Source organism: Gopherus flavomarginatus, unplaced genomic scaffold (genome assembly GCF_025201925.1).
Source record: "Gopherus flavomarginatus isolate rGopFla2 unplaced genomic scaffold, rGopFla2.mat.asm mat_scaffold_89_arrow_ctg1, whole genome shotgun sequence".
Classification (NCBI taxonomy): domain Eukaryota; kingdom Metazoa; phylum Chordata; order Testudines; family Testudinidae; genus Gopherus; species Gopherus flavomarginatus.
In genome coordinates, this window is record NW_026115175.1 from 167,868 (window position 1) to 189,138 (window position 21,271).

General features: G+C 51.5%; 1 protein-coding gene across 1 annotated transcript in view; it reads left to right on the forward strand.

The window, feature by feature from the left end:
* Positions 1-3,129: 3,129 nt before the first annotated feature.
* LOC127042669 (zinc finger protein 558-like) overlaps positions 3,130-21,271 on the forward strand; it is a 187,519-nt gene continuing 169,377 nt past the window's right edge. Inside the window, exons 1-2 of the mRNA XM_050935944.1 lie at positions 3,130-3,249; positions 7,133-7,216. Coding sequence (XP_050791901.1) covers positions 7,145-7,216 — 72 coding nt within the window. The 5' untranslated portion in view covers positions 3,130-3,249; positions 7,133-7,144. The remainder of the gene's footprint in view (positions 3,250-7,132; positions 7,217-21,271) is intronic.

Consider the following 21,271-nt stretch of genomic DNA (forward strand, 5'->3'; position numbering starts at 1 on the left):
CAGCTCCTCACTAGGTGAGAGAGGGGAGCTCATTCAGACCCTGCTTTCGCTTAGTATTTAAAAACTCCTTAGTGTCCCTATCTCTGCCGGCCTTAGATTTCTCCTCCTGTCCGTTTTTTGACAGCTCAGATGAGGTGACCGAGTGGTTAAGGTGATGGACTGCTACCCCATTATGCTCTGCCTGCATGGGTTCAAATCCCATTCTCATCAGAGGCATTTAGTCTTCACCCTCCTTTATAGACAACCATCTCCCCCTTTGGTACAATAACAGATCAAACAATGTTGCTTGTGTTACCCAAAATTGGGTCAGTTAGTAAGCTTAGAGAGGACTAATAATGCCCCTCCCCCCCAGAGTTTGGCAGAAAGCAGCACATTTATTAGCTTGATAGCTAAGCTCAAAAGAAGGGATGGGGGAGGGTGTCACACTCATACTCACGCTCCCAGGACAGGCCTGGCAGTGGAGATGTCAGGATCCTTTAAGGTAAGTGTCCCACAGCGCAGCGATGGACGGTGCGATGAAGATCAGTCTCCCTGAGGTGCAATAGAATGTAACACAGCGAACCACTGGCCAGATGGGCCGGGTGAAGGGCATTCACTGGAGGTACAAAGGAGAGTGGGAAAGCCACTTCACAGGCATTCAAAGCGGGAAAGGACACAAGCTGGGGGAGTTTAACAGACCTTTTGAGCATACAGGTTATACAGAGCATACAGATCACTGCTGCTCCTACAACATGATAAGTTCTCAAGCAGCATGTTTCTTACTTTGCCCATCTGTCAATTTTGATGATTATTGATGGAAATATTTTGCCATTGGGTTGTGTGTTTACACAGAAATTGACATTTACCAACAAATACACAATTCTTCCAAGCCTGCCTAGTCTGCAGTTGATGGGTTTAGAGGGACACATTCACTCTTCCAGGTCCCCATTCCAGGCCTGTGCTCTCCAGGTTGTCAACTTCCCGCACTGCTGGGATCCTTCCCTCATCTCCCCCCAAACCACTGCCCCACCCCCACTTCTGGGGTCCCCTCCCTACACTGTCTAACTCCACTGCTGGCAGGATCCCTTCCTGTTCCTTTCATTTCCTGCCTCCACTCTGGGCAAAAGCTCTGCACTCTTCCCACACCAGAAGTTGAACCCAGGCCACCTGGGTGAAAACCAGGAATCCTGACCACTAGCCCATATGGGACTATTGTTGCATCTGACGAAGTGGGTATTCACCCACGACAGCTCATGCTCCAATACGTCTGTTAGTCTATAAGGTGCCACCGGATTCTTGGCTGCTATTATTACTACAACTCAGGCCTTGGCTACACTGGAGAGTTACAGTGCAGGTGGTGGCTTTACAGCGCTGTAACTTACTCCCCGTCCACACTGGCAAGGCACATACAGCGCTGTATCTCCCTGGCTACAGTGCTGCATGTGCTCCACCTCGACGAGAGGAATAAAGAGAACAGAGCTGGTGATGCAGCGCTGGGGTGCCAGTGTAAACAGTGATTAATCTTACTACGCTGTCACTGACCTCCGGAACCTTCCCATAATGCTTTTAAGTAGAGATAACGCTCTTTGTTTTGGTGTGATGCCTCTGTTTGCTTTGCTGTGAGCTCAAGGCTCCCGGAGCTGCTTATCTAAAAACCAAACACAGTTACTGTTTGCAGTGAATGAGCAGAGGCAGGGGGATCCCTTTGGAACACCCACAGCTGGTGTTTGCTTGAGGAGAGAAGCAGCCGGGTGGGCACGGGGGAGGGGGGGTCTGTTTTGGATCAGCGGCTTATCTGGTCTGTGAGGAAAAGAACAAAGGCGGCTATTTGCATTTAGTGAATGAGAGAGGGGTGGGGGAGGAGGCTTGAACTTGCCAGGCAGGGAGCTGACACAGTGTCAGCTCCAAAAATCCACTCGCTCTGTCTCCCCCACGCTCCGTGTCACACTCCACCCCACCCTCCTCTTTTGAAAAGCACATTGCAGCCACTTGAATGCTGGGATAGCTGCCCATAATGCACCACTCCCAACAGCGCTGCAAATGTGGCCATGACAGAGTGCTGGTAGCTGTCAGTGTGTCCACACTGCAGCGCTTTCCCTAAACAGCTGTAGGAAGACAGCTTTAACTCCCAGCGCTGGACAGCTGCAAGTGTAGCCAAACCCTCTCTAAGCCGACCCCTTATGAGAACAGCAGGGACTAGCATGACTAGATGTCCCGATTTTTGGGTCTTTTTCTTATATAGGTGCCTATTAACCCCACCCCCATCCCAATTTTTCACATTTGCTGTCGGATCACCCTAGCAGGGGTTGCACACAGGGCTGCATTAACCTTCAGGTGCTGAGGTTTCCCTCTCTCCATTCCCAGAGCCTGTGATCAGGAAACAGACATCAGGGCTCCCAGGTGCTGCACAGACCATGACTGAGATCAGACCCCATATTATGCAAGGTGCTGTACAAACCCTGGGCAACACTGAGACACCCAGGAGGTTCCCCTCAATTTCCCTGAGCCTCTGCTGCCCAACTTCTTCTGAATCCCTCTGGCTCACCCCCCCCCACAAAAAAACCCACCTTTCCAAACAGTCCTTCTTTCCTTGCCCCCTGATTCTGGTTTCACACCCTGGGACCATCTCCTCTCTTTGTCTCTCCCCCTCCAGGTGAAGCAGAGATGGAGGCAACTTCAGCCACTGGAGTCAGCCTCAGCGAGCACTGCAGCCGGCCCCGGGGGAGGGGGGTGTTTGCAGACACAGGAAGGGAGCAGGGGGTGCTGGGAAGAAGGCGGCAGGAGAACAAAGCTCAGAGACCCAACATGGGGAAATTCCAGGGGGCGGGGCTCTGACACATCCCAGGTGCGGGCAGCTCCTGGGGGCGGGGCTCTGGCTCAGCTCGGGGGCAGGGCAGCTCCTCGGGGCGGGGCTCCAGCACAGAGCAGGGGCGGGGCAGCTCCTGGGGGCGGGGCTCCAGCACAGAGCGGGGGCGGAGCAGCTCCTGGGGGCGGGGCTCTGGCACAGCCCATGGGCAGGGCAGCTCCTGGGGGTGGGGCTCTGGCACAGCCATGGGCAGGGCAGCTCCTGGGGGCGGGGCTCTGGCACAGCCCATGGGCAGGGCAGCTCCTGGGGGCGGGGCTCTGGCACATTGTGATGCGGAGCCCGGGCTGAACAGCTGCTTCCTGGTTCTCCACGTGCTGCCAGCAGCGCTGGAGCTGCCCGAGCCGCAGCGGAGCCGCTGTTCTCAGCTGCAGCCAGGATCTGCCCCCGGCCCCGCTGGGATCCAGGTGGGGACAGAGACTGGGGCCCGGGGGTTCCCCTTGGTGTGGCTGGCGGGGGCGGGAGGGGAGAAGCCGGAGCTGCAGGCGGGGGAAGGGCGGTGGGACATTGTGACCCGGAGCCCCCGGGGAATGAGAGGCGCTGGGGGGCAGGAAAGTGACTCTGCCCCAGGGAGCCTGGGAGAAGCCTTGAAGGCGCCTCGGCCCCAGTGGAGCTGCAGGAGGATCCGCCCGCCCGCCCCGCTGGGATGGGGGGGCCGGGGCCCGGCCGTCGTGTGGGGGGGGAGGGGCGGACCCCGGGCCAGGCGGGGGGGGGCGGTGTATTAAATCCCTCCCCATAGCAATGTGCTACTCCCGGGCACTGCGCATGCCCAGTAACAGCCGCTGAAGCCGCTGCCCTTCCCCCTGCCCGGACCAGCCGTAACGTTCCGCCGGGCGCTGGGGGCGGGGCTGGAGCGGGGCGGGGGAGTAACAGGGAGCGTGGGAGGGGCGGGCGCAGAGCAGGAAATTGATGGGCGGGGGGGGTCAGGCAGCTGGAGGCAGGGTTCGTGGGGGGCTAAAGGGCACAATCCGGGCTGGGGGGAGGAGCAGGAGTTGAGCTCAGGGGGAGGCGCTGGCAGAGCCCCCCCCTTTGGTGTGAGGGCGGAGGTGTCGAGGGGGGAGGAGAAGCCGGAGTTGCAGGGGGGGAGGTCACTGGGGTGGGGGTGTAGATCTGTCTCTGTGCAGCCAGGACATTCCCGGGGTGGGAGGGAGGTGAGTTAACTGGATCCTGTCCCTGTTTTTGCCACTTCCTCCCACACACACATTCTCTCAAGATTTCCCCTTTTCTCTCTCATTATCACACGTGGCTATAAAATCCAGGGAGATTCTCCTCTCCCCCCCCCAATGATCAGCTCTCTAATTGCCTCTGATTTTCCCTTTTCTCTCCATACTTCTCAAATGTCAATTTAAAATCTCTCCGATGGGGGGTGGATTTTCCCACCCATTTTATCTGCAGCGATTTGTCCTTGTTTGGGTGGGAAATTGTTGCCCTGGGTCATTCCCCAGAACATGGCTCCCACTGGAGTGGGATGGGATGAGGTTCCCGTTCTCTGCCAGGGCAGGGAAGGGAAGGGAGGAGCACATCCCCCATGGAGACTGCCCAGACCCCATTTCCCAATTCCCCTGCGGCCCCCTTCCATTGTCCAGGGAGCCTTCCAGCTCCCCCCCCCGCCCTTAAATCAGCTCCTCAAAGGGCTCTGAGCTGCTCACGTGAATGGTTGCCCCGTGGCCGGGGGGGACCATCACATTCTGTTTATGTATTGGACAGTCATATAAAATCCAGTCCAACAGTCCCCCTTTTCCACTAGTTATTTAATAGCAACATCAAATCCCCTCCGATCTTGGTGGTTTTCTCTCATGTTATCAAATGTCGTTTGTGACAGGGTTCTCTCTGCGTGTCTCAAAGATTGATATAAAATACCCCAAACATTTGCCCCACTTCTCTCTAGTTGTTTTATTTCTAATTGAATATGATGGGTTGTTTCCCAATGTGCTAAGATGCAGCCGCCTCTGGGGTGGATCCATGGTGGCCATTATTTGCTAGTGACAGCCCGTGGATCTTTCTTGCCCTCCAGGCCTTCCATTCTCCTGTTAAAGAAGCACTCCCCAGGCTCCCTCTGCCTGTGTGACTGGCCAGCAGGAGGTGGTGTTAACTTTCTAGCCACTTCTCACACTCTGTGAGGTAACACTTGCAGGGGCAGGGAAGGTGTCTGTGTGGGGAGATTGCAGCTGAAGGGGCATTGTGGTAGGGGGAGGCCTCTGGGTGGCTGGGCAGGGGGTACCCTAGTCAGGTTGGTGGGTTGTGGAGGTTTGGGGTTTTCGGGGGTGGTGGTTCTGATGTGCCCATCCCTGAGGCTATGGGTCCTGGAGGTGGGTATCGCTGGGGGCCTGGTGGCTGCAGAACAGTGGGGGTGGGTGTCTCTTGGGGAGGCGGGACAGAGGGTTAGAGGGAGCCTGGTTCTGTGCCAGGGGCTCTGTCTGTGCTTCCCCCGCTGGTTCCTGGTTTTGTTGCCATGCCCAGTGCACAGAGCTGGGGGAGGGGATCCCTGGCACTAGGTGAGGGCATGCCAGGGAAGCAGAGTGATGGGTCGCACTGTAAAGCATCAGGGGGTCACACTGGGCAGAGGAGGGGGTCCCAGGCAAATGTCAGGGTAGATCGTTCTGGAGGGTGGGGAAGTTCCTAGGCAGGCAGTGAGGGACTGAGTTCCCAGTGGGGGGGGGTCCCTTGAGGGGGTCCCTGGCTGCTGGGGGCTCTTGGTGGGGGGAACCCTTTGGGATTCCCAACCTGGCAATCATGGTGTGGTGGGGGTTCTCTGGCCGGTGGGGCTTTGAGGGGTATCTGGGGTCCCTGGCCAGGGACTCTGGGGGCTGCGTCCCAGGGAATATCTGATGGGATCCTGGCTGGGGGGTGTCTGGGGCCCCTGGCTGGGGGGTCTGGGCTCTGGGTACTAGGGGGTGTCTGGGGGCTGCTGCTAACCATGATCCTTCTCTCTGGTCAACTTGTACCAGAGTCCTGGCTCCTAGTCACCAGGTCACCAAGTCCATTCCCCAGTCACGTGCCCTGTCACTGTGATAACTTTCTGTCCACTTAGCAAACACTGTTAGTGTGAATTCACAGAATTTACTTTTCTCCTCTTTTGAAAACTGCAGGAACTTTCGGTTCCGTTTGGAAAATTTTTGCCCCCAGTCCTTGTCCTAGATCTGCGGGGGTGAGGGAGGTGGGAAGGGAGTCAGCACTGCCACACGATGGTCTTTTCCACAGCGTTCTGAACTCATTCTTTCTGAAATCCGGTGTCATTGAGACCGTTGTTAATCCAGAGTCACTGTATGGAAAGACAAGGAGTGATTCCAGATGGACAGTGGGTCAAATGAGATCAGCCATTCTCCCTGTGAGGAGGGGCTCCCATTAGCTGCTCTCCCCAGAGAGCTAAAGGAGGGAAGCTGCTCATACACTCCGTCCCTCTCTGCTCAGGATATTGGGGTTCAGCTTCCTGGGTCAGATGCTGCAGCCTCCATTGTGATCTGGGAGACCAGGCTTGGCAGCTGCTGCTCCCCCAGTGGGGCTCTGTGCTGGGAAGTGACCTTAATTAAAGCTTCTTCTCTGCCCGGCCCAGGGGATGACTTTCTGCAGCTGGTCCTAGCCCCCTAGGGCAGTCCTGGGCCCTGTTACTACTAAATTCTGAGCCAGAGTCTCCAGGTAACTGAAAGACCTCAGGGAATGTCCTAGGGTCTGGCAAGAAAGTGACTCTGCACAAACAACACCACCTCATTTCTCCTCCCATTAGCGGTTGCCAGGAGGAAATCCAGCCATGGGAGAGCAAAGCCCCCAGGAATGGGACTGTCCCAGCCAGAGGGGCAGGGAGAGAGGACAGGGGAAGGAGAGACTGAAAGGGGCAGTGGGAGAAATGAATGTGGGGGAGAGATTTCCAGCTCTCTAGTCCACCCAGACACATGTATTGCTGCATCCTGGGGCAGAACCACTTTCCAGTGAACAAAACAAGGATCAGACAGAGCAAAAGCCAGTTCCTGACTCCATATTCCCCCTGCTGGGGTGTGGCTGCCGTGGGGTCAGTGTCTGAGGGAATCCCCCACAGTGACTCCTTTGGTTCTGCTCTTTATCTAGCCTTGTGTTCAGAGAAGGGGTGAGGGGAGAGAGAAGGGAGGTTAAAAATGTGTCTGTGGACTTAGCCTGGCAGGAGGGGCCAGGTCTAAATTGTAATAAACAGATTGAGCATTTCCCAGCATGACAGAATCTAGGGTGTCTGTCTGCAGGGAAAGGGCCTGGGGGAATTGTGATGTGAAATTAACTAAAACCGGTTCTGAAACGCCCACAACTGCCCTTCTCCCCCAGACAGGCTGCAGAATGTTTTGCTCCAGCTCATCCCAGCCTGGCGTGGGACAGGGAAGAGAAATGGCTGCAGTGGAGTCAGTCCAGGTAGAGATTATCGGGGGGTTGCTGGTGGGTTCCTGCTGGAGGAAAGGGAGAGCAAATACACCAGAGGTGGGAAGGTTTGCAGAGTCTGGTTTGGAGGTTGGAGCGGGGCAGGAAATTCACAGCGTGGGGAAAGGAGGAGGCCAGGGTGTGGCAGACCTGCTGGGAGTTATTTACTAAGTGGCCTAGATTCTAGGAACAGACCCAGGAGGTTTGGAGGTGGAAATGCCCTAATTTGTGAAGAGAGAAAATAACCCACCTACATGGAGCTAGTCAAACTGACCAGACTCCTAGTGCTGGAGCCTGACCTCATTAACCATCAGCTGCTGTGAGATATAAAGGGGACACCCATGAGTCAGGCTTATTGGAGCTGCCTCTCCCTTCATATCCCACTCCTCACAATGAGGAGGGTGTTGGGCATCCTACCAGCGAGCTCTCCCTGGACCCTGCTAGGGGCTCCATCTCCTGTATCAGTCAGTGGCTAGTAGGGGGGTGATGGATATGCTGGGAGAGATAAGGGGCTCTCTCTTCATCCCCTCACCCTGGCATTTGCTGGATACTCTGAGCCAGGTCGAGGTGGGACTCTCCTGACTATGATCCACCCAGAGCTTCCATTTGATTCACTCTTCTCTGCCACAAATAGTGGGGCAGCAAGTCCTTAGTGTTGGACTCTTACTCTTTCAGGGGCTGGTGACCTTCAAGGAGATGGCTATGTATTTCACCAGGGAAGAGTGGGCTCTGCTGGACCCCACTCAGAGAGCCCTCTACTGGGATGTCATGCAGGAGAACTATGAGACTGTGACCTCGCTGGGTAAGGGTTCCTGTCCCTTCTGTTCTTGGAAGGGGAAATGAAGAGTGAAGGTTCACGCCACCCCCACAATGCCATCTGTACCCTGTCCTGTTTCAGCATCACCCCAATAGGCCAGTGACACACATAATACCAGAGACCCTCCTCTGCTGCAGAACACTTTGGGAACAGAGCACAGGAGCCGTATTGCACAGTGTCAAATATCTCCTGTTTGCTCAAGTGAAACTGGGGGTTAGGTCTGGCATAACTGTCCCATACCCCTAATCATTTTTCTTGCCCTTTTCTGAACCTTTTCCAATTCCAATATTTCTATTTTTGAGATGGGGTGACATGTGCATGCAGTATTCAAGATGTGGGTGTATCATGGATTTATTTGCTGTTTTTACAAATATGATCTATGAGATATTCTGTCATATCTATCACTTTCTTAATTATTTCCTACATTGTTCACTTTTTTTCACTGCTGCTGCACATTGAGTGGATGTTTTCAGAGAACTATCCACAGTGACTCCAAGATCACTCTCTTGAGTGGAAACAACTAATTTAGACCCCATCATTTTGTATGTATAGTTGGGATTGTGTTTTCCAATGGGCTGCACTATGTGCTATCCTGTCATCTAGTACTGCTAAGATCCTGGATTCAGTAATATCCCTGCCCTTCCTGTTCCCTTTCTCCACCGAACCCCGCCAGCCCATGCTTCCTGTTCCCAGCTTCCCCAGGATTCTCGCACTGTCTCTGAACCTCTCTGTCAGCAAGAAGCAGTGCCAGGGACACTTGCCCTCTGTCTGGAGTCTTCGATTTCTGGGACATGGATTTACTTTCTCTGTGTTGTAAGAGGCTCTGTCATAATGAGTGTCTGTGATGTTACCCAGAGTACAATCTGGACTGTTAAATAGCTGTACCTCAGTCCTCCAGCATGGGGTGCCTTTTCCACTGTTTTCCCGCGAGAACAGCCCCTCTTGGCCAATTAACACACAGTCTCCAGCATGTAACTCACTCCCAGCTACACAGTATTGAGTGCTGCTAGACAGCCACTCATGAATTACACCTCAGGAGAAAACCAGCAAATTCTCAAGTGCCCAACTTTCCCCCAGAAATGTGCATCTTGCACTGTCCAGCACGCTACTGAACGACCCAAGCTCATATGAAGTCTGTCATTTCATCAGCGGAAAATGACATGCACCAGCTTGTTATCCCAAACAGAGTTTCCAACACACTTCAATCCACACATACTGGTTAGATGAACAATAAACCAAGCTTGTTAACTACCAAAAACTAAAACTAGGCCCAGTCCATGAAAGGGGCACTCCCAGGAGAGACTGTACAAAGGCTGGAACATGAAACACCTTTGTAAACCTGAGACAGCTGCCTTGGGGACAATGACAGGGAGAATCCCCCAAAGTGACTCCTTTGTTTCTGCTCTTCTCTGGCCTCCGATTGTTCCTTCCAACGTGGAGTACTTTGCACTTGTCTCTACTGAATTTGATCCTATTTACTTCAGATCATTTCTCCCGTTTGTCCAGATCATTTTGAATTTTAATCCAATCCTCCAAAGCACTTACAACCCCTCCCAGCTTGGTGTTGTCCGCAAACTTGATACGTGTAAGAGAGAGACTGTTACTGGGAGGGTTTCCCCATGTGTCAGAGGGTTACACCCTGGTGGGAGGGGGCTAGGCCTGTACTGGAATAAGGTCACTCTGTGCTTCACAGTGTGCTAGAACCTAGAATGTGCATTAGCAGGGGAAAAGCTGGGGGGAATCGGCTTGTGGAATGGACAAAAGCCTAGTCTGAATTCTCACACCTTGCCCTTTTCACCCCGGCAGGCCAGAGAATAACATCCATGTTTCGCTGCAGATCATCTCGTCCTCCCAGGGGCAAGGAAATGGCTGCAATGGAGCTGGCTCAGGTAAGAGATTATCAGGGTGGCGGGCTCTGCTTGGAGGTTGAGGAGCAGTAAATGCATAAGAGGGTGGGAATTGCTAGAGGTGGTGGGAAGCAGGAAATATCTCGGGTGGAGAAAGGGAGGGGACAGCATGTGACAAACCTGCTGAGACTTGTGTAGTGTAGGGCGTGATGGGTTGTCACCCCCAGGAGGCAGTTTGTGGAGCTTCTGGGAACTGCTGTGTCCTCTAACCCTCACGCTGGGCTGGCCCTTCTCACACTGCTTTGCTGGAGATTTCGCCAGCCTCTCCAGAGCCTGTTATCACCCAACACAACAGCAGGTGGCGCCATGCAGCCAACTAAGCTACCTGAGTGCGTTACCTAAGCCACTCAAGGACAGATAGAAGACAAGAGCCAATTTCCCACTCCCCAACCTTGCACACTTGCTGTAGTATAAATCCAGAATGATACCATCTTATAGTGCACAGGGATCTCTATAATACAAGCTCATTAATGTAGTTCCCCTTCCCCTCGATATGGGACAGATGTGCACAACAAGCTGAGATTTTCCCCAGACACTTCACTCAAAATACGCTGGTTAAGATAAAGCATCAAACAAGTTTATTAACTGCAGAAAGATAGATTAAGTGATTATAAGTGATAACAAACAGATCAAAGCAGATTATTTAGCAAATAACCAAAACTCAGACTAAGCCTAACATACTAGATGGATAGAATTTGAATTAGCAATTTCTCACCCTGACTGATGGTACAAGCAGTCCCCCAAGTTTCCATACACAAGCTAGAAATCTCTTGATCCTGGGAGCAGCACTTCCCCCACATCCGTTTTTGTTTCTCAGGTGTTTCCAGAAGTTCTCTTGTGTGGAGAATGAGGCCAAGAGATGATGTCACACCCCACCTTATGTAGCTTTTCCATATGGTGGGAACCTTTTGTTCCAAACTCAGTTCCTAGTCCAGTTTGTGGAAAAATACAGGTACTAAAATGGAGTTTAGTGTCATGTGGTCTGGTCACAGGCCCTGCTGAGTCATAGTAGCCATGACTCATAGGCTGGCTGAAACATTCACAGGAAGGCTAAGCTCTTCCACAGTCCATTGTCTTTGTTGAGCCATCAGCACTGTCTGGCTTCTTCATTGTTGTACCTGAAAGGCTCATTGTGGGTGTTACCCAGAGTAAGCACATTTGAAATACAGATACAGAGTCAATATCCATAACTTCAGATACGAACATGATATGTGCACACAAATAGGATAATCATATTCAGCAAATCAGAACTTTTCCAGTGACACCACACATGATGCATCTTCTACAAAATAGATCATAATTATGTCCTAATCATATTATAATCATACCACTATGATGAATATGGGGGTGTAGTGTCAGATAGGTCCTAATTTCAAGGCACAGGAGTTGGGAATGGAACTTCCCCTCTTTGTGGAACAGGAAATAACCCTCCAGCCAGGGCTGGGACAACTTCCCAGACTCTCAGCGATGGAGCCTGAATCTACTGACATTTCATTAATTACCACCAACCCCAATCTTTGTGGCAACTGTAAACTTTATCAGTGATGATTTTGTACTCTCTTCTAAGTCATGGATAAGAATGTTAAATAGCACAGGGCCAAGAACCAATCCCTGCAGGAACCTGCTAGAAAGAAATCCACTCGATCATGGTTCCCCATTTACTATCAGAGTTTTTAATCTATTTAATGTATGCCGTGTTTATTTTGTATCATTCTAGTTTTTTTTAGTAAAAATATTGTGCTAATCAAGTCATGTCCCTTACGGAAGTTTAGGTATATTACATCAATACTATTAGCTGCAACCAAACTTTTGATCTCATCCAATAAGGATATCCCGTTAGTTTGATAGGCTCTATTTTCTCTAAACCTTTGTTAATGGGCACTACAATTCTGACCTTCTAACTTCTATTCTTTATGATTGACTTCCCCTTTCTTCCATATATTTTATTTGGAGAGTGCTTGGATTCCTACCAGGGAGCCACTATCAGGGTCCAGAGACAGCCCCATCTCCTATATTAAGCTCTGGCTAGTAGCTATGTGATAAATGTGAAGACCCTGCTTCTGTCTGTCAGATGGGAGACACAAAGGTTCTCTCTTTCTACCCTCTGATGCCTCCTGGCTGCTGTAAGCAAGGTGGGGTGGGACTCTGTTAACATGTGCCTCCCGGAGCTTCCATTTCCCTGGTGCTGCTGTTCCGTGAATAGTGGGGTTGTGAGTGGGTCAGCAGGTACTGAGTATTGGACTCCTGCTCTTTCAGGGGCCGGTGACCTTCGAGGAGGTGGCTGTGTATTTCTCCAGGGAAGAGGGGACTCTGCTGGACCCCACTCAGAGAGCCCTCTACAGAGATGTCATGCAGGGGAACTATGAGACGATGGTCTTGCTGGGTAAGGATTCCTGTCCCTTCTGTTCTTGGAAGGGGAAATGAAGAGTGAAGGTTCATGCCACCCCCACAATGCCATCTGTACCCTGTCCTGTTTCAGCATCACCCCAATAGGCCAGTAACATACATACTACCAGAGACCCTCCTCTGCTGCAGAACACTTTGGGAACAGAGCACAGGAGCAGCATCACACAATGTCAAATATCTCCTCTTTACTCAAGTAAAACTGGGGTTAGGTCCAGCATAATGAACAGAAGCTTCCTACCCCCAGCCTTCTCTCAAACCCTGAGCCTTCTCTACCCAAACCAGAATGTGCTTGGGGTGTAACAAGCAGGCGGCTGGAGTCAGAGCTGCCAGTCCAGGGTTACTTATCATACAGACACTCAGTGCGTCCTTGAACGCTGGCTGGGAGTATCCAGACAGGGGAGCTCCAGCAGCAGAACACTGAATCTCACCCAGGATTACAGATGACACAACTCCTCGCCGATCTGGATTGCACCCCAGCATGTGAAAATGGCCTAGGTTGGTAGTGACATTTCTTGAGACATGGAGAGTCTTGCTCCCATATCACCAGGTGTAATAAAAATAACAGGAAAGGCCAAATATGGAAAACTGATTGTTCAGCTTGCTTTTGACCTGCATCATATTTTGCAATATATTCCAAATAAGGAAATTAACGTGCAACGTATGTGTCATTGTTTGTGGTTTTAAGCTGTAAAAGGCTTGTGTGATTTTTAGCTCAGGAACAGTATTCCAATAGCTGTCGCCCCCTGCGTGCTTGTAACCAAGAAAAGAGCCTCAGGCTGAGCTGATTCAAATATTAATCCTGTGGTCGTTTTCCACAACAGCCTCAATAGGTCCCTGTGATGGAATGTAAGGCTACATCTAGACTACCCACCGTATCGGCGGGTTAAAATCGATTGCTCGGGGATCGATATATGGCGTCTCATCTAGACGCCATATATCGATCCCCGAGCGCGCTTATATCGATTCCGGAACAACACCAACCCCAACGGAGTTGCTGATTTGACAGGGGGAGCCGCGGACATCGATCCCGCGCGGTGAGGATGGGTGAGTAATCCGATCTTAGATATTCGACTTCAGTTACGTTATTCACGTAGCTGAATTTGCGTATCTAAGATCGATTTCCCCCCGTAGTGTAGACCAGCCCTTAATGTCTTCACACCTTCCCCCTGCAGGAGAATGGCTGTTTGACCAGCTGTTTGCCTTGCTGTCTCTGAGGAACTGGTCTGTGGGTGTTCCCCAGAACTGTAACTTTTTCAGTAATATCATACTGTAAAATCTCACAATTTTACATACAGTGTTACTACACATTTTAACAGGAGGATAATATTCAGTAGGTTATGTGTTTTCTAATGATACCTCACAAGCCATACTGGGTACAAAATTGATCATAATTTTCTAGAAGAGTGAACACAGGGGTACAGATTGACACAGTGTCTGTGTGTGTGTTCCCAGCAGATATGTGGGTATTTCAATCCCTCATAAGCACAATGTTTGGCATCTTCAAGGACCTGGGGAACTGGTCCTGGGAATTCACTAGTTTAGCAAGTGTGAGACTGCATGAAATTGTGAGACACTTTGGTATTAATAATAAAATAATATAATCTGATAAAATTGCAATGAATCATGCTAGGTATGCCATGTAAAGTGTCAGTGAAAATGTTATGATTTGCCAAGTATGATAATTTTGTTTCTATGTTTCTATCACCTTTGTATTGTGAGTTACAGATATGTAAGGTATATCTGTATTTCCAGACTTGTGCAGTTTTTCTGGGTGACACCCCCAGACATATTGGCATCAACATTGCCTAGCATGTTTGATGGCCCATTGAGGGTCATCAGCTGTACAATGAACCTATGGACCAAGGGGACTACACCTATTGAGTCAGCAAGACATGCCGGGGTTTGCCTGTGTAATGAAACCTCCAAAGCTTTTCCATGCCATGTGCTGTGAAGCTTGTGTTTGGGACACAGGAAGTACAAGCCACATGGCAAAAGGAATATAAAGCGCAGCTGCATCATCTCCATCTTGTCTTCAATCCCCCTTCCTACCTCTGGAGCAACTTCTCTACAAACTGAACCCTGGAACAAAGGACTGAATGACCCATCCAAGCTGTGGATGCGTTCCAGACAGACTTTCAAGCCAGCAACTCACCAATACTGCTAAGAACCTGATATATCCATTTTGGAATGTATCTGACTGCTTTTCCATTTAAATTCTTTCTGTCTTTCTTTCTTTTAAACCTTTAGTTTAGATGCTAAAGAATTGTCTGGAAGGATGGAATTTAACTTCATTCTTTCATTTGTTCTTTCTTCTAAACATTTAGTTTAATTGCTAAAGGATTGGCTGGCAGCATGGTATTTTGGATGAGATCCAAACCTGGGTAATGTGGCTAACCTTCTACCCACCCACTTCCTGGATCCAATTAGGATCACTCTCCTGCTGCCCTCTGGCCATGCTGTATCACAGTGAGCAGAGTTTTTAAATAACCTCTCACTGTACGGGACCTAGTTGCTGATTAGGAGTCAGAGAACTGTCATGCAATAAAGGGGGCCGTGTGATTTCTTTTTTCAGAGTCTCGTTAACCAGTGTGTGGGATCAGAAGCACAGTTTGTGACTGGTCAGTGAGTTTAACTTCAGTGTTAACCACCAGTATGGGGAGCATCTGCTCTCCCTTTTTTCAGCCTGCTCTGACCTTGGCATTTTCAGTGAGGACTGCCCCAGGCACACTAGGTCACACTAAGCACTGAAGATAAATTAACAGAATGTTTTTGATGATCAAGTTGTATGAAATCAACTGAACTCCTTTGTTTTCTTTCATCTGAGCGGAGTTTCTGGTTTTCCAACGTGATATGATCTCCCAGCTGGAACAAGGGGAAGAGCCATGGGTCCCAGAGCTCCAGGGTTCAGAGGAAAGAGAGATCCTGAGATCTCCCCGCACAGATGAGGAAACATTAAACCAACTCAGAATCTGTAAGTGCCTGAAGGAAACATCTAGGATGCCCTACAAAGCTCTTGGGAAGTCTCTCAGTTCATTATTGTCCATAGCAGGGGTCGCATCCGCAGGGTAAATATAGCTCAAGGCTTCCTATAGATGCTAGCAGACACCGGGCAGTAGCTTTCTCCCTTCCCCCTGTGAAGTTGGATGGGATGTGAAGGCTGAATTGATCCCCTCCTCTCTCCTGTTGGGGGGAGCTGAGTTCCTGATTTTTATTTGTCCTCTCTCCAGCACTTGTTTTGGTTTGGCCTTCCCCTTTCCATCCCTGTTTGAGGTTTCTGTCTCTATCACAGCAGGTGATGCAATGACGTGTGAGGTTCAGCACAGACCAGAAAAAGAGCAGGGAAACCAGCCAGGGGAGAAAATGGATAAATTTATTTCCTGTCAGGGAACTCAGAAGGGCCTTAAGGAAACCAGAATACAGCAGGAAATCTGCAGGGAAAAGCAAAAAAAATACATGTGCTGAGTGTGGGAAAAACTTCACTTACAGATCAGGCCTTTCTCAACATCAGAGAATCCACACAGGGGAGAGGCCCTGTGAATGCAATGAGTGCGGGAAAACTTTCAGTCGCAGCTCGCACCTTATTGGGCATCAGAGAATCCACACAGGGAAGAGATCCTATCATAGAATCCTAGCTTATAAGGGTTGGAAAGGACCTCAAGAGATCATCTAGTCCAACCCCTGGCTCAAAGCAGGACCAATTCCCAAATGGTTCCCTCAAGGATTGAACTTACAACCCTGGGTTTAGTAGGCCAATGCTCAAACCACTGAGCTATCCTCTCCCTCCTGAATGCAGTGAGTGCGGGAAAACTTTCAGTCGCAGCTCACACCTTATTCGGCATCAGAGAATCCACACACAGGAGGGGTCCTATGAATGCAGTGAGTGCGGGAAAACCTTCAATCGCAGCTCTCACCTTATTCAGCATCAGAGAATCCACACGAGCAAGAAGCCCCGCGAATGCCGTCAGCAGGCCTGCACAACTCGTAAAGTGGTGATGTAGAGAAATCTCTGTATTAACTATCTCTATAAATCTTTATAACGTTGCATTGTGTTATTTTGTATTAAGTATCTTTATCTTTATGACATTGCATCCGGCATGATGTTATTTTGTAATTCATATGACTTGGCATTGTGCCTCTCTATTTTCATACAACTTTGTATTAGATCCCTATATAGAGAATTGGTAGAAAACTTTGTATCAAATGTTATAGCCCCTAAGGATAGTATAGTTAAAGTAAAAGAAAACATGTGCCTTTTTGCTAGAAGTAGAATAAGATCTTCCCCCGCACTCTGTAATCAATTGCTCTATTGACTGAATGAGGTGTGAATGAGTGAGGCTTGGAAGACACCCACCTCCAGACAGCTACAACAGTTGAAGAGGGAATGGGAGCCAGAGCAAAGGACAATACAACTTGTCAAGTGGGCCCAATAAAGAAGAGCAGACATATTGATGGCCTCAGGGATTAGAAGCAAGCACCTTCTTTAGAAAACACCCTCTTTGAGCAGCATTGGGACAACACCCAGAGAAAAGCAGCACAAAGACCAACGGACCCAGACCCAGATTTTGAATCTGGTCTAGATTTGCATAAGAGGGAAGCTGCTATAAATGCGAGGTGTCTTGCAGAAGGACCCCGGATCTCGTCTTGTCACCATCGGACCATCGATTTGGATCGGTAGAAGTCCGGCTCCACCCCTCCCCCATCTAACTCACCTGGCCAGTGCAGTTAAGGGGAGCAACTAGTTGGTAACAACAGCAAGACGGAGTGTGTTTATGTCTGTGTGTGTGCGTGAATGCATGACTGTGATATATATCTCATGTGCATATCATAGAGTATTAATTGATACCTGTATTACTAATAAATGTGGCATTTTGCCTTAATCCCCCTGAAAAGTTCCTGTACAGTACTTTGAGTAAAACAGCGAGGGCCACAATACTCCAAAGAAAACAGCTGAGGACCGAAACCCCCCGGCCCTGCGGAAACACCCCCCACTCAGGACCTCCCAGCCTGGCGGAAACACCCCGCCCAGCCCTGCAGAAACAAACCCTCCTTCCCCAGCGCCGCCCCACCAAAACAGCTGTGGGTCAAAAAGGAAGGTTGGTGGTGGGGAGGTGTTACTTGATGTTAAATCAACCAGGGACTCCCAGCCAAAGAGGTGGCTGGGAGCCCTCAGGGTCAAATTAAAGGGCCTGGGGCTCTGACGACTGGGGGAACCCGGAGCTTTTCAGGGCTGGGGCAGGGATTTAAAGGTCCCAGAGCTCCTGCTGCTGAGGGGAGCCTGAGCCCTTGAAATCCCAGCCTCACTCCATCCCCTGGAGCTGCCGCCAGGATTCAAAGGGCTCTGTGCTGCCTGCAGCCACAGGGATCCCTGAGCCCTTTAAATCTCAGCTGCTGCCGGGATTCAAAGGGCTCTGGGCTGCCCGTGGCGGTGGGGAGACCTGAGACCTTTAAACCTCAGCTGCGGCCGGGAATCTCTGCGAGCAGCCCAGAGCCCTTTGAATCCCGGCCGTGGCTGGCAGGCCGGCTTTAGGAAGTGCGGGGCCCCGCAGGGATGACTGGGGAAAAAAAAGCCTTTCAGTTCTTAACAACCGGTTCCCTATAAAAAGTTCTGCCACAGTATGTATTTTTTGTACCAGTAGGGTTACCATACGTCCGTATTTTCCTCCCAGATGGCGATTTAAGAACCAAAAAGCCTGACATGTCCGGGAAAGTACAGATGTATGTTAACCCTACCTAAAAGTTCTTTTTTAAAAAGATGGGTCTGAACTAGAAATGAGCTCTGCCACTCCCTTAGGGTGTGCTAGGGTGCACATGTGTGGGTCCCAGCTGCTCCCTGCCCATCTCATTGAAGCAGGTGTGCAGGGTTACTTCCCTCGGAACTGCAGGGCACCAGTGAACATGGGGCTGGCTGGAGGTGGGGGAGGGGGAGGATGCGAGAGGTAGGGTCTGGCTGCAGGCTGGGCAAGGGGTGTGGGGCAGGCTGGAGACAAGAGGTGTGGGGTGGGCTGGCTGGCTTCAGGCAGGGCCACAGGGAGGGTGCTGCATGGGTTGGCAGGGCTGGAGACAAAGGAGTGCGGGACTGGCTGGCTTCAGGCAGCGGGGTGTGGCAGGGGTTGGCTGGAGACGGGTTGGTGCAGGGCTGAAGGCAAGGCAGGGGGTACGGGGTTGGCTGGAGACAGGGCAGGGGGTGCAGGGCTGGTGCGGGCAGGGCAGGCAGTGTGGCAGGGGCTGGCTGGAGACAGGGAAGGGGGTGCAGGGCTGGCTGGAGACAGGGGTTGGTGCAGGGCTGAAGGCAAGGCAGGGGGTGTGGGGCTGGCTGGAGATGGGCAGGCTGCAGGCAGGAACTGGTGCAAGCAGGGCAGGAGGTGCGGGGCTGGTGCGGGCAGGGGGTGCAGCAGGGGCTGGCTGGGGATGGGCTGGCTGCAGGCAGGGCAGGGGGTGCAGGTACAGGGGGTACAGCCCATCCTCTATGGTGAGTGCCTCCTTCTCCTCCTCCTCCTCCCCCCTCTCCCACTAGGGTAGCAGCAGCAGCCTGGGGCTTGGGGGCTATTTCAAGGGCCCGGGGCGCCCCTGCTTCCACTGCCCCAGCTCTGTAAATAGCCGCGGGAACCCTGGGGAAGCGGCGGGGCTCCAGTGGCTATTTAAAGGGCCAGGGGAGGTAGAAGCAATGGGAGTCCTGGACTTTTTAAATAGCCCCCAGAGCCCCGCAGCCATACCCCAGGGCTCCAGCAGCAGGGCTCTAGTGGCAATTTAAAGGGCCTGGGCTTCCAGCCCCTGCTGGGAGCCCCAGGCCTTTTAAATTGCCCCCTGGGGAAACTGGGCCACCCTGGTACAGCGCACTGGCTTTTGCTGGTACTGGGGCTTGGGTGCGGGGTCCTCTTAGGAGCGAGGCCGATTCAAGGGAATTGGTTAAATTGGCCTAAAGCCGGCCCTGGTGGCTGGGATTTAAAGAGCTCTGAGCTCCCCGCCCGCCTGCCCAGAGCCCTATAAATCCTGGCCGCGGCTGAGATTTAAAGAGCTCTGGGCTCCCTGCGGCTGCGGGCAGCTCAGAACCTTTTGAATCCCGGCCGCGGCTGAACTTTAAAGGGGTTTGGATTCCCCGCGGCTACGGGCAGCCCAGAGCCCTTTGATTCCCGGCTGCGGGACGCACAGTGAGACTTCACGGGCCGCACGTTGCCCGTGGGCCGTATGTTGTGCAGGCCTGGCATGGAGGGGCAAAATAGGTAAGAAATTTCCGTGGCCTGTCACTAGCAAATAGTAGCCACCATGGATCCTGCCAGAGGTGGCTACATCTTAGCACTGTGGGAAGCAACCCTTCACAGAGACCATTTGTCTTGTGGTTTGGGATACTTCTCAAGACATGCTGCACTCAGAGTGACCCCCTCATCCTGTGCCAGCTGGAGAAAAGAAAAGGGGCCAGCCAACTCTCCCACTACCAGCTGCGAACCACTGATCCCCAAACAGGGGGAGGCCTCTGGCTTTGATGTGTATTAAATATCAGGCTGGTCTCTTTCTTTGGCAAATATCTAACAGAGCTAAAAGAGGGAACAAATGATCCTCAAAGGAGAGGGGAAAGACAATCACTGGGAATTTAATCCCCTGCAACATCCAGAATGGAGAGCGACTCAGGGCAACAGGTTCCCCCGAAGGAAGAAGTTTTTGGGATTTAGAAACATAAGGAACAGCACAAAACTTGAGAGGATTGTTAATTGACATTTGATAATGACACAGAGGGAAAACCTGAGCTTTCAGATCAGTGTTCAGAAATGAAAGACAAAGGGTGGAAATCAGAGATTTTGGATCCATTTTGCAAATTATAGAGAGGAAAGTGGAAAATCAGAGGGATTTTATATCAGTTGTTGATAGGAGGTAAAATCTGAGTGTTTCACATGAATACTTGATAAATGAATAAAGAGGAAATGGGCAACATTTGCAAACATTTTGTGTTCAATAATCTGAGAAAAGGTGTAAATCTGAGATTTTCTTATTATTTTATAATTAGAGACAGGAAAATCTCAGGGCATATTCAATTAGAAATAGACAACTAGAGAGAAGTGGGGCAAATGTTTAGGTTATTTTATTTGAATCTTTGAGATTTGCAAAGAAATTGTGTCACAAACTGCATATTTGATAACATGAGAGGAAAACACCAAGATCTGAGGGGAGAGAGTCACTTTCCTGTCAGGGCCCAGTGCTCCCTCCCCCTCCCCCTCCGGGGTCTCTCACTCACTGGGGGCTCCAGGCGGGGCTGGTGCGGTCAGAGCCTGGGGCTGCCTAGGGGGCAGGTCCCAGCTGGAGAAAGCCCCCCCCCCCGGCCAGGATAGGAATGTGCTACTGGTAGCAGCCTGGGGCTGGACCCTCTCTATGGGGGACACTTGCTCCCCCCTCCCCTTCCTGGCCCTTCCCACGCCCTGTTGCCAGCAGAGAGTGGCCCCCCCAGCCCAGCCCAGAGGTGTCCCTGTCTCAGGCCCCCCCCAGCCTCTGCCCAGTTCAGAAATCACTCGGGGGAACCATTTCCCACCTACACAAGGACAAATCACTGCAGGTGAAAATGGGGGGAAACACCCCAAACCTGAGATCTGAACTGGCCATTGGCAAAGGGGAGAGAAAATGGGGCACAATGGGGGGAGGGGAACAGGGAACTTCTCAGGGGTTTGAGGGAAGGGGGTGTCAGCCTGGATGTTGCTTGTTGCTCTCTAGGGAGAAAGGGGGCAGGACAGGAGAGGAGGGGGGTCTCCACGGAGGGGGCAGTGGTAATTCCGAGGGGATCTCAGCCCTCCCTTTTTCTCCCCGCTCCTCAGGGGTCACCTGCTCTTCTCCCCTCGCCCCCCGGCCATGTCCCGGCTGCACAGACATTTTCCATCCATCCCTTTCCCAGGTCTCCCCCCTCCGCAGCCCCTGCCCGACCCCACGCAGGGGCTG